Here is a 17,274-nt window from a genome sequence, read left to right as displayed (position 1 = left end):
ATAACCTGAATATTGGTGCTTAATACATAGTTACAAAAATCACATATTCAGAGTTTTCAATAATTGATACTCCTTTAATTTCTAGTCCATTCGCAAATAGATATATTAGGCTGTTTATTAACGCTCAAACCCATTAAAAGGCTCTAACTCAGTATTTAACATTTCGATGACCCTGAAAACCAATACAAATCGATACTTTGAATCATATGTATATTAGGATTTTGGATCGAATGAAACAATATCCTAATTCAATTCAATTAATAAACGGACCACTTTTTCAGATTTTTGATCGGTTTCAATCCAATCCATTTGCAGCTTTACAGCTGAAGAAAGATGAACTATTTTCATCATCCTGACTGAGAACTTCAATAGATTAGGCATAAAAATAAATGCAATGCAAACTACTTTCATTTGGAATGTCGGACTGGTTCACTTCAAAATGAACAGAAAATGAAGCACCACCCCCAAATCTACAGGTCATTGTGAACTAGAAAAGGTGTGGATGGAGAAACCTAGAATTTAATGGTTAAGCTTTCTCAGCTCCAAATAGTAATCAGTACTATTTTAACAGAGAATGTGCAAGCCTCAGTAAGCTGGGGTTCACAAGAATTGGTGTATAGGGCCAGCAGCTCAACCCTCAATTTAACCATCTGAGTTCTATTTGATAAAAATAATATATTAAAATATAAAACCTGGAAACAAGTATGATAGAATCTAGGCAGAGACAACAGGAAAGCTATAATGCCTCACAAGTTTCACTCATGCTGACAATTCCATGTACAGGACTAATTTTGAGTTAAGATATAATATCAAATTTCTCCCAGATATTTCTCTTCACTTTTTTTTCACTCTTAAGTAAGCAATGTGATAAGATGATTTTACATGTTATACTAACGCTGGAATGAGATAGAGTAGGATCCAGTGTTGGGATCTTTAACAGATTTGAAGTTGTCAAGGCTCATCCCAAAGCGCCCTAACAAGGAGTTCCCCATCTCTTTTAGCTTTCCTGTTCACCAGCAAGTTAGCTCAGTGTCACATTAAGAGGATTACTAACCCATTTAAAGGGCACAGAAATACCATATACCACATAGAGTATGCACAAATGAAACCCTAAAACTAATGATTGCAAGTGTTGTATCCATGGTCAATGGTGTCAGTAAGAAAATGCAAGCCATTGGACAAGTTTCATCATAAAGACTTAAAGAGGCATATAATAGCAATGACCATCCCATTTTCAACAGTTTTACATTGACACTAAACTATGTTATTATCTTTACTTTGGCACCAAAGTTTCAAAGTATCAATACTCTTCATAAGTAAAAAATGTGTATTAATAAGTTTACCTAGTCTTACCATTTCTTATCCTTTTTGTACAGCCAGCTGTCAGTACTTGTCTGATGTTTCGATACATTATGTTAAAATTAATATATGTAATAAAAGCTAAAAGTAAATACATAAATTGAATATGAAAGAGTAACTGTATCTAAAAATGTATAAAGAAATTTTTTTTTTACCAATAACAATCAGCTTTATTAAATTAGAGGAAGCAATTACAAGATATAAGTGAGACAAAATGGCTTAACTCCCCATCAACAAATTACAAAAAGAGATAAATAAGAAATTAGGCCAAAACAAAGACACCCTATTCACCCCTTGCTTAGCTAACCCATCAGCAAAAGAGTTGGCATTTCTTTTCACCCAGCTGTACTTCACCTCAAAGTCCCTAGAAAAACCATTTGAACTTATTCCTTTCATTGCTATAACTCCGCATGGTATTGTTGTCTTCCTTTAGCCATCTAACCACCACCTTCAAAGACCAATCTTCTAATGTTCAATTGTCTTGCTCTTTGGATTCCTTCCAGAACCGCAGAGATCTTGGCCCTGAGATAGTCCCCTTCTCCAGTCGGGCCTGAATACAAAGCCAGAATAGACCCTTCCTCATTCCTGAAGACAACCGCAATCCCAGACGGCCCTGGATTTCCAAAACTAGTCCCATCAAAGTTCAGTTTTATGAATCCAGAGGGTGGGGGAGTCCAAATGGGGCTAGAAATCATCTTAACTGGAGCAGAGTTTATTATCTCTTTCCAATTTCTCAGCAAGTCAATCATGGAAAAAACTGTAAAACAGTCCAATGATTTCAGCCAGTGAACCACCCTTAGGTGTATCAGATCTGTAAAGCTCTCAATTGTTCTCTCCTTGTTTGAAAATACACGAAGTTCCTTTCTTCCCATAAGGACAGCAAATTGCTGCCCTAATGCATCTCCACGTAATCCTCCATCTTTTCTTAGGCCAACTGAAAAAGGACGAAGAAAATAGACTTTGCACATTCAAAGGGGGGGTTCCAATTACACCCAAAAAGGGAGAAAGCCAACTCCCAAATAGATTTAGTAAACAGGAAAGTAACAATAAGGTGGTAGCCAGTTTCCCCATCAACCTTGCAAAGGGAACACCAATCTGGGGATAAACAAGAATTAGATTTCTTTCTTTGAAGCAGGTCACTTGTGTGGATTCTTTGCAATAAAGTTTCCCAGCAAAAACTACCAACCTGAGGAGGAATTTGCTTACTCCAAACCTCTTTAACAGGGAAGGGTAACCAAAGAGGAGTAGGAGGATAAATAAGTTAAGCTTTCAAAAAAAGAGGCACAAGAGAAGGCACCAAAGGAGGAGGGTCCAAATTCTGATATCTTCCTTAGTGGGGTATAGGAAAACACTATCAAGGATGTTTAGCAATGTCAAAGTGAAGTCCAAATCTGTATCCCTAATGGCCCTTCTCAGGCCTAGGTTCCACCCAATGCCTGAAGTTGAGTCTGAAGGAACTAAGAAGGAAGAAATAGGTTCATTCTTTAGGTCTGACATAGCAAACAAAGAGAGGAACTATTCCATCAAAGGGGAATACCCAACACAAGTTTGTTCCCAAAATTTTATTAGGTTACCTAAGTTCAAGCTATACCTGATCCAAGGAGATAATGCTAGGAGTATATCATGGATGGCCTTCCACAGAGATGCAGTTGTAGTTCTTGCCAGAATTCCAAGATCCCAACCATTGTCCTCCAACCCATGAATGCTAGCCACTATCTTCGTCCACAATTTGTCCCTTTCCAAAGAGAATCTCCACAACCACTTTCCTAGCAAGGCCATGTTTCTTTTCCTAATATTCCCTATCCCAAGACCTCCTAGGCTTTTATTTCTAGTTATCACCTCCCAACCCACCCTATGATCCTTCTTCTCCTCTCCTGGCTCCCACAAGAAGTCCCTCATTAATTTTTCCAATATGTTTGAGACTTTGGTTGGAATCTTGAACACTAACAGGAAGTAAACAAATAAGTTAGCTAAGGTAGACCTAATCAAAGTGGTCCTCCACCCCAAGGAAAAATAATTCTTCCTCCAAGAAGCATTTGTTGTATATAATATGAGTAAACTAGCAAATGTGCAAATTAAGTACATTTAATACTTTATTTAGTAAAGAAGGTTATAACCATGAAACAAACTAAAGAAAATAAAATTTCAAAAATAAGACAAATAAATAAAACAAATATATATGTCATTAGCTATGAAATAAATGCACTGCACCTTAAATGCATAAAAGATTGCAAATAGATTTAGTATGAATATATACATTATTTAATTTAGATAGAGAAGGTTATAAACATAACACCGAATACAAATAATAATTCAAAATGATAGGATTCATATTAAAAAATATACATGTAATAAACAGAAAATATGCAAACCGGCTATAAAAGGAAATAAATTGCCTCAGCTCTGCCTTCAGCTTTTAAAACCTTGGTTTTTACTTGGGATTTTAAGAGAAATAAAGAGGAAATGACACTAAGGTTAGAAATTGCAAGGAAGAGATGACAATGTTCTGATATGCATGGTCAAGTCTTATCTGGAAACCCTCGACTTTTCCTTTTTTTTTAGTTTTCACTTTCTCTGCTCTTATTCTTCATTTTTTTTTCTTTTGGTTCTATTTTGTATGTTTGGTACAATGGTGGCCTTCTGTTTTTGAATGGACATGGTAACACATCTGTCTGTGCATGTGTGGCGAGTGGCGACAGGATCACCTGCAATTGCAAGCAAAAACTCTGCACACACTCTGAAAGCATGAGCATCCAGAGGCACATTAGGATCATCTCCAAATGAACTCAATATACATGTAAGGAAGATATTCCCAATGTGCAACAGGATGCTATGTGTGTTGTGTGTGAGAGAGAGAGAGAGGAGAGAGAAATCTGGTTGCAAAAACATGTTAGAGTGCTCTGTTATGTACCTATTAATGAAAGAGGAAATGCTGGAAATGTCATTCCCTTCATTAATTTAAAATGCATGACTCTTTACCTCCATGAAGAAACCAGCATTGTCAGTACAAATTGAATAAAATGAGAACAGGGTTGGACCATGTTTGAACCCAATCAGAGACATCATTGGATCCATTAAAGGCCCACTTTTTAAAACAATGAACATATTTGAAGTCGGATCTCTCAGGAGGGCTATGTTTTTTGCATCCTTGGAAATGAATTGATAATATCTTCCTGTCTTTTCCCGTTCCATCAAGCATAGAACTTGGAATCTATCACCTCATGTAATGCTGTCAATGGGTTGGGTCCGGTCAGGGTAGACCCAGATCCAACCCAATAGGTAAATGTGCAATAAGAACCTGATACTATAGGATCATAATTGGAACTAACAGGTCTGACCAAATAAGACCCGGTTATAATTGAGACATAATAGGCTGATGGGCATGAGATTGTAGGTCCAAGCCTGTGAACGACCTGTTTTTTGTGCCAAAAAAAGGCCAAATGTTAGGTTTGTATCCAGTCAACCCCTCCCCCCCCCCCCAAGACCCCTGATAGACAACACCAACATTGGGTAATCACCCTTTAGAACCCATCTAAATGATATCTTCACTTTAGATGCCAAGAACCTAGCTTTTTGACAAGACGGGTGTTACAGCTATAAAGACTATCTCGTACATCCAATAAGAACTTATGAGTCTACATCAACCCATGGGTTGATATAATTGCATGCAAATGATGTGTTTAATATGATTTAAGGTTGAACCAAAAGGAACATAAAATCAAATCTGTATTATATGTTAACTGCAACTATATTGATAGGCAAGAAATAGCTTTATTGATAATCAAAAACAGAGGGAAAAAGAAAGCAAAAGACCATCAGAACAAGGTGATCAAGAACCAAGGCCAAACACAAACAATAGAAAATCCAAACCACAGTGAAATCCTTCCAATCCCCCCACCCCCGAAACAAGCCAGTCCATCTGTCGATAAATTAGGAAATCCCTGGATCTAGAAGAACAACATACCAACTCAAGAAGCCAATCATCTTATACGTATGTATGTTTGTATATCTGTATAACCATGGTTAGATATATACATGCATGCATGTATGGAAAGACATAAAATAGATGTATACACACTCCACACTGGTATCTGCATTTATGTATATTGATGCATATTTTAACTGATTACTTGTCATATAAAAGCAAATAAACCTCAACCATCCAAAAGTTAAAAAGAACAATTTCCTTCAACAATAAAAAACGGTGAGAAGAATGAAAAGGAAGTTTCTATGATCATACCAATCATCTCTTCCTTCATCTTTTCCCGCTTTTCCACTGCCAGTGGCTCCAACCTACGTATGGTTGTAATAGCTTGTTTGTTTGAAGGGTCTGATTCCAATATCTTTTTCATGTCTGCAGGAAAACAGTAAAGAGACAAATTAGAGAGAAAGAGGATTACTGCTAGATGAAAGTAACTCCTAGATATTGCCAGCATATAAATATTAATCAAACAAAAAGGAAAAGAGTGTTGAAGAAAATTTTGGATGGTAACTACAGGATAATGACTCCTGGCCAATGTTAATATATTAAGCTTATATTCAAGTCACCAAAGACCCTGGAAAAAAAGGCTGAAAATGGCAGGAAGATGGCACAACAATGCATAACAAGGAAAAGATCAAAAGAGCTAACATCTTGAATATGATAAGGAATCAATACATGGATAAATATTTTTAACCTCCTTATGTACCTGAAATAGCCTCTTCATAGTTTTCAAGCTTTTCATGTGCCTCTCCTCTTCTAACTAGAGCTTTCATGTATGTAGGATTCAACTCCAATGCTTTAGTGCATTCCTTAATTGTGTCATTGTATTTTCCCTGAGATTTAAGTTCCAAATCACAAGAAGCAAAATAGTTATCGCATCTGCAAATCCAGCAATTCATAAAAGGACAGTGTGTGTAAATGAGAGAAGGCAGCAGCAGATGGAAAGAAACAAAAAGGAGCACAACAGAATTAGGACTCAATAACCAGATCCAGGAATCAGAATAACTAGAATATGTGTTAGGTACTCATCACACTTCTTTTCTGCTTTTTTTTCCTTCTTTTTGGATAGGTGAACTACCATAAGAAAAATGGGTGAAATTTGCATTGAAAGGTAAAGGCCTTAAATTAAAATTGAACTGCTAAAACTTGTCCATAAAGACTAAAAGATCCCATGAATCTTTTTTATTGAAAACAGTAACTTTCATTAAAACAGCAGCTAAAACATACTCTCTCTCTCTCTCACATTCTAGGACTGAAACCGGTGCAGATCAAATCAATAACAGTGTTGACCCCATATTTTATCTCAAGGTTTACAATACTGCCCAAACGAATTCTTCCTAAGGGTCCCCTGCTTTGCCAAAGCATCAGCCAAACCATTGGTTGATCTCCTTGTCCAATTGAAAAGCACTCCAGCTTCCCTTGCTAGGCAGAAAATCTCCCTAATTTGCTGTCTAAATTTCCAAACCCCCAAGCTTTTTGTCTGCAGCCATCCTTTTAACAGTTTAGAGTCTCCCTCCACCTCAAAATTTTGAAGTCCCCATTGCTTGGCCAGCCTCAGACCTTGAAGGCCAAAATATCAGCTCTTAATGAATCTCCCACACCTATTGGGCCAGAGTATAGTGCTATTAGCCTGCCCTCCCCGTCTCTGAATGAATCTCCCCCAACTCCAAAAGGACCCAGGTTGCCTAAAGAGCTTCTATCAAAATTCAATTTTACCTTTTGTTGTGCTGAAGGTAACAATTAAACCTGAACCATATTCCTTATAGTTGAAGAACTTGCCACTACCAACCACCCTCTAAAAATGTCCTCAGCTGAATAATCTTTGGATAGCTCAATTGATTTCAGCCAATGCATGACCTACACAAGTATGGAATCAATGACCTGCTCCTTGGATCTCTCTAATCCTTTGAAGATTCTATTATTCTTCTCTTCCCAAATTGACCAAAGGATAGCTGCTTCCGTGGCTCTCCACGTTGCCCTACCCTTTTCTTTGGTAATCAACTTGGAACAAAAAAGCCTACCACATCCAAAGGAGGGGTCCACCTAAAACTAAAGAGAGAAGAAAACTAACTCCAAACATAAGAAGCAAAAAGGACTAGATAATAATAGGTGTGTGATTGTCTCACCACCTCCTAAGAAAAGACAAAAGACATGAGGGTAGATGCAGCAATATAGACTTCTTTGTAGCTTGTCCAAAGCGTTGATTTCTTGGAGCACCACCTCCCAACGAAAAAGCCCTTATTTTTGGGGGTACAGAGTTACACCAAACTCTTTTTGTTGGAAAGGATCCTCCCATGTTAGGGGACCAAAGGAGGGAAGTGAAAAAGGAAGCACAAGTAGAAGAGCCAAAAGAGGACGCCAACCAATTTCTTCTTTTTTTTTTTACCAACAACCACATTTCATTAATTAATCACAAAAATAATTACAAGGAGGAAGACACACTTTCTTATCTTCCAACTGGAGCATGAGCTCCCAAGAACAGAAAAAAGGAAAAAATTACACATGCCCAAAACATTAACTCCCTCTCGACTCCTTGCTTAGCTAACCCATCAGCAAAAGAGTTAGCTGATCTTTTCACCAAGCTGGTCTTAATTTCCATCTCTTGAACCAGCCACCTAAATTTCCTCCTCTCATTACTGTACATCCATAACCTGTTATTTTCTTTATTCAGACACCCTACCACCACTTCCAAGTCCCCTTCAATGATGAGTTTTCTTATATCCATCTCCTTAGCTCTTTGGACTCCTTCCAAAACTGCAAAGATCTCAGCCCTGTGAGAGTCACCCACTCCAATTGGGCCTGAGAACATGGCTGAAACAAACCCATTCTCATCCCTAAACACACCTCCAATCCCCAATTGTCCAGGATTCCCCCAACTACTCCCATCAAAGTTTAGTTTTAAAAAACCGGCCGATGGAGGGGGCAGCCCAAGACACCCTCAATTCTGTTTTGGGCTGGGTGCAACTAGCAATCTCACCCCACTTCCTCAATAAATCATCCACTGTGAAGTCTGTAAATAGCTATGAAGATTTCAGCCACTGTACTACCCTTATATGGATCAGTTCTCTGATGTGAGCGCCAGCAGCAGCAGCAGTAATTTAGTGTTCTCAGCAGCAGCAATTTAGTGTTCTCATCCTATCTTATCTATTCAGTATTCTTACCTTATCTACTTTCAGTAGAAGGGATTAGTAGGAGTCTTATCTATTCAGTTATCTTATCTTATCAGTTCAGTAGGATAGATTAAGGGAGTTTTATCTTATCTAATTACAGTTCTTATCTTATCTTATCAGTTCAGTAGGATAGATTAATGAAGTCTTATCTTATCAGTTCAGTGTTATCTTATCAGTTTAATAGGATAGAGTAGTAGATTAGCAAGGAGTCTTCCTAAAAGTAGGATTCTACCTCTTGTAATCTCCTATTTAAGGAGCTGATATTATTCAATAAACACATCGAAAATTTCAGTCAAGAAGGAGAGCAGAGGAGAGTTTGGTGACCTCTTGAACAAATCACCATTAAGGCGCCAAGATAGGTTCCTCAAGAAAAGGGAGGAACAAGGGAAAACAGGAGGTTTTCCCCGTGGACTGACCCGTGACGGAGATCCTATTCCGTGGGCCCATAACAGTCTCTCAATTCTTCACTATCCCTCTCTACTTCAAAGAAGATCCTGGAATTTCTTTCCTCCCACAGAACCCAACATACTGCAGCCCTCAAGCATCTCCACATGGACACCAACCAAAATTTTCTGTCCAAACAAGACTGGTCCAAGAACATTTTACTAAGAAGGGATATAAGTTCATCTACCAATCCCATTTCTAACTCCCTTAGACCTCTCCTTAGTCCCAAACCAAGAATTTTCATTACCACAAACAGAGGAGATTACTCTCCCTTTGGTTAGGGAAAAGGAATACATAGAAATCTATCTTTTAGAGAGGCATCCCCAAACCGAACATCTTCCTAGAAAAGCACTTTGTTACCTAGACAAGCAGCAAACCTGATATATGGAAGAAAGAAGGGCAATAAACCATGAATCACTTTCCAAGGAGACGACTGAGAAGCCCTAGGGTCAAGACCAGCATCCCAACCATTGTCTTCCATGCCATAAATACTCGCAATCACTTTATGCCACAAATTATCCTGGTCCAGAGGCAATCTCCATAATCATTTTCCCAATAGTGTCAGATTCCTTAGGTTGATATTTCCTATCCCCACTTCTAGACACCACCTCCCACTTCATTAGATGATCTTTCTTTGTATCTCTTGGCTCCCACAGGAAACCCATCATTAATTCCTTCGATTGGCTAGCCACTTTAGTGGGGATCTTGAAGGTAGATAAGTAGTAGACTAGCAAGTTAGTCAAAGTTGACTTTATTTTATTATTCATCCCCCTAAAGAGATAATTTCTCTTCCACCCTGCTAAGCCTCTTTATTAGAGTTATTATTCTCTTCCCTAGTTAGAAGTTGTCCATTCCACTCCAACTAAGAAACAATATTTCTTCTTTTTGTCCCATTTGCTACTGAATGGAAAAAAACTTTTATTACCATCACCTTCCTTTAACCACTAGGATCTAGATTTTTGTCTCCAACTGGTCTCTTTTCTCAAAATCTCTTCCAATTCCTGTTTAAACTTTTAACCTCCACCTTTCAACTCTTTCTTCCACCCTTAATCTCCTTCCCCTTCAAGACCATCTAACTCCTCTATCCTATGTGCTATCCAAACCTTTCTTTTCTCCAAAAGCCAAAAACCCTCCTTACTCCACTCTTTAATCCCAGCCTTCAATCTTTGCAGTTTCTTATAAAATATATACCCCTTTGACCGAAACTCCACCTGATCCTCCTCCCATCATTCTCTCATTTTTGTTTTGCAGTCTGGATGAAAGAGCCATATATTCTCAAATCTTTTAAGGGCACAAACCTCCTCCCACTCTTTCTTGGAAAATTCTGATTAGGTGGTGATCTGAAGTAGATCTCAATAAATCTCTAACTACCAAACCCCTCCAACCCTCCTCTCAATCTGCAAAATACAGAAATCTATCCATTTTGCAACAGATGGGTGTCTCTTGAAAATTGGACCAAGTATACTTCGCTTGTAATAGAGGCAGCACTCTCAAATCATTAGAATCCACAAATTGATTGAACTTTCACATTCTAGAGGTATTTGTTTTATGTAGGAACCTAATCACGTTAAAATCCCCTGCAAGTAGGGGTGCAATCAAGTAGAGCCGAGCCAAACTTTAGCATGTCTTGGCTCAGCTTGACTAAAACACTACTAGGTTCAAGTTCGATTCGAACTATACTTTCCAATTCAAGCTCGGCTTGATTAAATTTTATATGAGCTCAGGTTTGGCTCAAAAACTCAAATTTGAATATATTTTATATTTTATATATGATATATTGTTTTATAATATATAGTATATTCTATAATATGCATTTATGTATGTTTTCACGAGATTTTGAACCGCACTTTTTATTGGTGGAGCTCAAGATTGAATAACTAATCGAGTTTACCCTGAGGTTCATACTCAATTCAAGCTCGATTAGAATCAAACTTAAACCTAAACTATCTGATTAGAGCTCAATTTGATTGCAGCCTTAGCCACAAGCACCACGGGCCCACCCAAAGGCCTCTAATTTCTAATGATTCCTCCTAAAGACCTTCCCTCTCCCTATAAGAAGTGGATTCATAAACCAAGCCATCTTCCTTTCTCTTTAACTTGACAGAGATGGAGAAATTTCCAATCAATTCTTCCAAGCACACTAGGTCTTCATTTTTTTTCACAAAAGCAATAATTCCCCCAGAAGATCCCCATGATTGTGAAAAGGCCCAGCTCATTCCTCTAACAGTCCAGATCTGCCTTACCCACCTTCTCTCCACATCAGACAACTTTGACTCTTGAAACAGCACTATATTTGGCTTCCCCTTCCCCAACAATTCTCTTATCGCACTTCTTTTTCTCTCACTACCCAAACCCCTTACATTCCAGCTTATTATGTTCATGTATAACAACTTAGAGCTGACCCTTTACTCATTCACTGCCCTTTCATTACTTGTTTCCTTCCCTCTGATACTCCATTTATCATAATCCACTTCACAAGTTAGCCCCTCCACCTCACTTAATTTTTTCTTTCTTTTCTTATTTGATCCTCGTGTCCTCTTACTTAATTCCCTTGGTTCACTAGGTTTTTCCTTAACACCCCCCCGTTTGCTCCTTCCCTTCTTTTTGCACTTCCGTGATCCTTATTTAATTTCAGTATTTTCCCCATTCTCCTTTTTTTGGTTAGCAGGACTTGGTTGACCCTGGTTTCCAAAACAAGGACTATTGCTAGGAAAGGTTTCCTTAGAATCAACGTTTGGACTTTTTAACCAAAGAAAGGGGTATGCACTATGTAGTAGCTTTGCCAAAAAGTTGTGGGTTGTTTTTTCAATGCCCACTATCACCTTGCAAACTTTGTCTGCAATTGGTTCTCCACTCTCTTCCATTTCAGTTTTTTTCCTCACCTGAAAGAACACCCTTTATTCCTAAGTATTGTTGCACCTTAGTCATAGCCTTTGTTTGTGTCTCACAAGTGCCATCTTCGAAAAACAGTGTCAGACAAGCATCTTCCTCAACCCCAATCTTGGCTCTGATATTGCTTTCCACACTTCCTATAATGGATTCCTCTGAAGAACCTTCTACATCAATGTTCTCCTTACCTAGACTGATCCAATCTGAATCAAAATCTTCATCCCTTTCCTTTCCACAATTGTACCTTGGATTTGTATTCTCTAGGCTGAGTAAGAGACTAGCCTTGGTTTCCAAACCCAAATTCCTTCCATCACCGCTTTCCTCTACACTTCAGTCGTAGAGTCCTTTTGGGACGATGATAGAGCATTAGAACCATTTGCCAATGTTCGATTACAAACCCCAGTAACATGACCATTGAACTGGTCACATGACGTCATGACCTGAACTTACTTGGCCAAAATGTTTTCTTTGAGCCAGATGGCCAAAATGTTTCAGTTAAAGGCCCATGTAGCAAAGTTTGCCCCCCCCCTCTCTAAGACCACCATCGACCTGAGATGCTTCTGGAGCAAATAAGATTTCTCTCTCTAGCCCCTGTTCCGTTTCTAACAAATAATGCTTAAGCTCCTGTTGACCTCCAGCTACCCCCATACATCTCAAGCCTCAAGGCCCAGAATCCAACTATCTTTGTCCATGATCAGACACTCCTGCTGATTAGTAATTTCCGTTACTTCCACTACTAAAGAAGAAATTAGGCTCTTCATTCTTCCGCCATTAGCAATAGCATGAAAGAATCTAGTATTGCAATCCCCCTCCTTGATCCATTTTACTCTGGACTGCTGCTTCCAACTGATTTCCTCCCTTAAAAATGTTTCCTCTAATTCTTTCTTTAATTTTCACCTCAAATCTCTCTCTCCACCTTCAAGGGAGCTCGTCTCTTCCTTCCTATTAATTTCCTCAATCTGTGATATTATAATTGTCTTCCTTTCCTCCAATCTCCCAAAGGTCACTCTATTCCATTCTTTAATTTCTTCCTTTAAGGACAGTAGCTTCCTCAAAAATCTTCGGCCTTCCCATTTTGGCAATTGCCTTTGCATATTCCAGCACACTTTTACCTTTTCCTTGAAATCTGGGTGGGTCGACCACAAATTCTTGAACCTAAAAGGGGAAGGCCCCCGCAAAGTTCTCCACTGGAACATCTTGCTCAAGAAGTCTCCAATTTGATATCATTGACATAGGGGCTTATGGACCACCAAAGGTGCATCATGAATGATAAATCTTGCTATTGGACTTGTAAAAGGAGACAACAAATCTAAAATACTAAGATGAGTTATGCTCAAGCTTTTGCATCGAATGTCAATATACTTGTTTCTTTTCAATAAGCAATTGAATCAGGGAAAAAGAAAAGTAGCTTCATCATATTTAACTTAATATAGAGCATAAATTAGCATACTAACACTATGAATCAGAGAAAGGCCCATATTATGAAATTTTTGCATGTTATACATACATTATAGTTTATAGACACAGCATACCAGTTTTAAGAAACATATAGCACGATTTGCATGACATATGGAACGTATTTCCACAGATGAGGGCATCTCAGGAGCCAACTGTAAAGCAAGTTCATATTGTGACAATGCATCTTCATACTGTCCTGCTCCAAAAAGTTTATTGCCTTCAGCTTTTGCATCAGCAGCTTGGGACAAAGCTCTCTGCTTCAAAAATAAATAATAAAAAGTTAAATGAGTAAACTTTTAGGATTGAAGAGAAAAATACTATGGCAGAACACAATAAAGTGGTTGCATATTTATCTATATATCAATCTGTCCATCTATCTACAGAAATACACACATACATGTATACACATTTCTATATGTAAACTTTGTGAAATTCATCCAATGTAAATCACAGATAAATTTCTTGCACTTCCATTCCAAAACATTCAGAGAAGATAAAATAGGAAAATCATGAAATTTGTATACCATGACAAACAGTTAAGCTTAATAACTTTAAGAGAAATGGTAAAAAATGGAAATTCAAGAAAACTGAAAATCTCAAGATAAAGCCTAGAAGTCACAAAAAGAATGCAAAAATAAGATAAATCAATAAATATACACTATACCCTAGTCTATTGTGAACTTATTACAAGGTTTTAGGCTATTAGAATATCAAACTATAATATGTGCAGTCTTTTTGCTTGTTAAATTTGTTGCAAATGGTTTGATTAGAAATATAACAATAGAAGAGTCCTCAATCAAAAAATTAGAATGTACTACTTCTCACAACTGAACCCTAAAGCATTTATTATTGTTTGTGAACCTTTATACTTTTAAACAGCTTTTCAAGCACAACCAAATTCCTCCAACAAAAATCCATTGCCCCAGATTCCATATATATTTCAACTAACACTCCCATCCTTCTTGTTATTAAATTTCTAGTTTCGGCATATTGAGCATCCAGCTTAAAATCAACTACCTTGCTAAATTAACAGAAAACCATCATTTCAATAAGTCAAGGACTGTATTTGTTAACAGTAAGAAAGCAACCACATTAGATATTCTCGTAAAGGAACAAATGTTTGTTGATAAAAAAAAAAGGACAGCAATATTTCTTAGGATAACATGACAAAATATGCTAAGCAACTTAAAGTAGGCAAATTAACTGAATGTTGCCCTTTTTTTTGTTTTCTTTTTTGTTATTTTATTTATTTTTCTGAAACCAACTGAATGTTACTCTTAATGGAGAATCATCAATAACTAACTCATACACAGGATTCAGAAGAGACCTTCAAGCTTTACAACGAATAATTTGATCTGGAAAATGATTAAGTGAGAGAATTGCAACGAGCTGTGATCATTTCATTCAATAATCCCAAAATAATCGAAACAAAATATACTTCCCATTATCCCAAAAAGAAATGAGAAATAACCCAAAAGAAATAAGTGTTCCAATATTCTGGTTAGTTTTCAGAAGCAAATGAATCCAGAAAAGATCTTAGAAGAAAGTGAAATTAAAAAAGGGACCTCTTTCAACTGTTCATCTGTCAATGCATCTTCATAAGAGTCATCTTTAGAAGGTGCAGCTTGTTCTTCGCCTTCTCCATCTCCTTCACCTTCACCATCACTGGCTGTTAGGTAACCTTCAGCTTCTCTCGTCGTTGTTTCTTCATCTGAAGCAGTAGAAGCCTTTTCCGGAGCACTTGAATTAACAGATTGTTGCGGGGTTTCGTCTGCGATGACCACCATTTCTCTTCAATCGACGCTCGATCAAAAGCTGTCGGTTAAAATATCAAGTCGAAGAATACGAATCAATTATATCAAATGATTCAAAATTAAGGATGGAAGAGTATCACTTCGAGTAAGTTCTGCAGAGATTAATAACGGAGGACTGGGAAAAAGAAAAAAAAATTATTAGGGTTTAGAATCTTCCAGAGAAGATTTTTTTTTTAGATCTTCCCTTCTTTTTATAAGCTAAAAAAGCGAAAGAGATACCCAAGAGATGAAGAAATTTCGTTATTCGGTGAAACCCTTTGATGAAGACATGAAGTTCCTAGACGAGCCCGAGCCGTCCTCAAAGAGATTCTACGACTTCCGGGAGCGGAAGATCCAGAATTTTGCAATTTTAGAATAAAAAAAAAAAAAAAGGAGGAAATGCTGCTTTCGGCGGTACAAGTTTGTCACAAAAATGCCATGCCACATTGCCACTTGGCAAAACTTAAGAAATAACAAGGAAAAAATCTTCAACAATACCCTGAATTTTGGGGTTGTGTCCGTCATTCCTCGAACTTTAAAACCTATTTTTGCAATATTCTAAACTTTCAAATTGTGCCCTACGATTAGTTGATCGTTAATCAATACCGTCACATGAGATCAGGTGTGCATTATATAATTTTAAAATATTAAAATTACTCTTTATGATATTTTTTTTACCATTTTACCATTTTGTTTGAGTGTTCGAAGAATGAAAAGGCAAAAAAGTTATGAAACTGGCACCGACCAACTCTTGACTTCTGCTCCCCTATTCAAGCTCCCCCGTTCAACAATCACCTGCCTGATTTCATAACCCTTTTTTCCCTTTCCTTCTATTAACACTTAGACAAAATGGATAAACTGGTCAAAAAAATGTCATAAAAGATAATTTTGCTATTTTGAAATTATTTAATATGCACCTAATGTCACGTGACAGTGTTGATTGACATCAACTAACGATAGGATCTATTAGACACAATTTGAAAGTTTAGGGTATTGTAGAGACGCATTTTGAGATTCAGGAACTGACTTGACACAACCCCCAAAGTTCAAGGTACTATTGAGGAATTTTCCCAAAGAATAATTGTTTGCTAATGCATCCAGTAGGCAGCGAACCAGGTTAGCTATTCCAACGAAAAACGTTTTGTTGTTTAAAAAAAAGAATAATAGCCTCAACTGTCTTGAGCTCTTTGGCATGACATGTTCTCAACACTAATTTTTAAGTAGCATCATTGGCCTTGATTCCAACCCCTGGTTAGGGCTGTCAACGGGTCTAGATCAAGTTTAGGTTGAACCATTTCGAACCGATTATTAATCGAGACAAAATCGTAGATCTAGAACCATCCCAGTTAATAATCAGGTCTATTAGGATTGGAAACTTTTATTTTCATTTAAATAATTACTTAAATTTTAAATTTTGATGATATAACCTTAATAAAAATGATAGAAAAATACTAAATTATTCATGTATTAATAAACTAAACATTTTAACTAATATTATCTTATTTATTATCTACCAAATTTATCATTTTAAACACAATGATAAAAATTATAATAAAATTAAGAAAAATATTATATATATTTAATAAAATAATTAGTTCTAGTGAATTAGTTTGGAACATGCAAGAATCAGAAGTGGTCCAATTATTAATCAAAGACAAAATCATAGAATCAGAGCCATTATAATCGGTTCAGGTTCATCGGGTTAACTTGACTAATTGAGAGCCCTACCCTTGTGGCAATCCTCCATCCTTAATCCCTAATAAGACAGGTTACTAGACTTGGCAATTGGGTCGAGTTCAAGTTTGAATTTGGTCAAGGCAACGTTAGCTCATACTAAATTAGGTTAGCTTGGTCAACAAAGACTAGACCCAACCCCAAATATTTAAGTTGGGTCCACAACTTGGATGGGTCAATGGTTCAACCAACCAAATCAATTGGTCTTTGACAAATCAATGGTTTTTCACCAAAAATATAGATTTAGGCATTTAGTTTGAGTAGTTCAAATAGCTCAACTATTCGACTAGACAACCCATCCCGACTTACGGAATTAGATAGGGGAACCTAGACCTCTAGACCTGCTCTTTTCAAATTGGGTTAGGTTGGGTTTGGGTCGACTTTTGGCAGATCTACTTTCCCATAAAAACTTATTTTGAAAAAATGATTTAATTAAATGGATGAA

General features: G+C 37.2%; 1 protein-coding gene across 2 annotated transcripts; it reads right to left on the bottom strand.

Annotated features, from left to right (window-relative positions):
• Window positions 1-660: 660 nt before the first annotated feature.
• On the bottom strand, window positions 661-15,535 carry LOC148871307 (uncharacterized). 2 transcript variants are annotated; one of them, XM_088970358.1, is made up of 6 exons: window positions 15,336-15,535; window positions 14,868-15,117; window positions 13,377-13,556; window positions 6,048-6,174; window positions 5,600-5,713; window positions 661-1,006 (listed from the first exon to the last, which is right to left on the bottom strand). In XM_088970358.1, the coding sequence occupies exons 2-6, from the start codon at window positions 15,087-15,089 to the stop codon at window positions 891-893; spliced, it is 759 nt and encodes a 252-aa protein (XP_088826484.1). In that variant the 5' UTR covers window positions 15,090-15,117; window positions 15,336-15,535; the 3' UTR covers window positions 661-890. The 2 variants fall into 2 exon arrangements, with proteins under 2 accessions (XP_088826484.1, XP_088826485.1); XM_088970359.1 differs by having other exon boundaries at window positions 14,868-15,231; window positions 15,336-15,446.
• Between the last annotated feature and the right edge of the window lie 1,739 nt (window positions 15,536-17,274).

This window comes from Nelumbo lutea, chromosome 2, assembly GCF_056320005.1.
Source record: "Nelumbo lutea isolate HS-2025 chromosome 2, American lotus-T2T, whole genome shotgun sequence".
Classification (NCBI taxonomy): Eukaryota; Viridiplantae; Streptophyta; class Magnoliopsida; order Proteales; family Nelumbonaceae; genus Nelumbo; species Nelumbo lutea.
The sequence above is the reverse complement of the archived record's forward strand: the minus strand, read 5'-3'. Positions and strand labels throughout refer to the sequence as shown.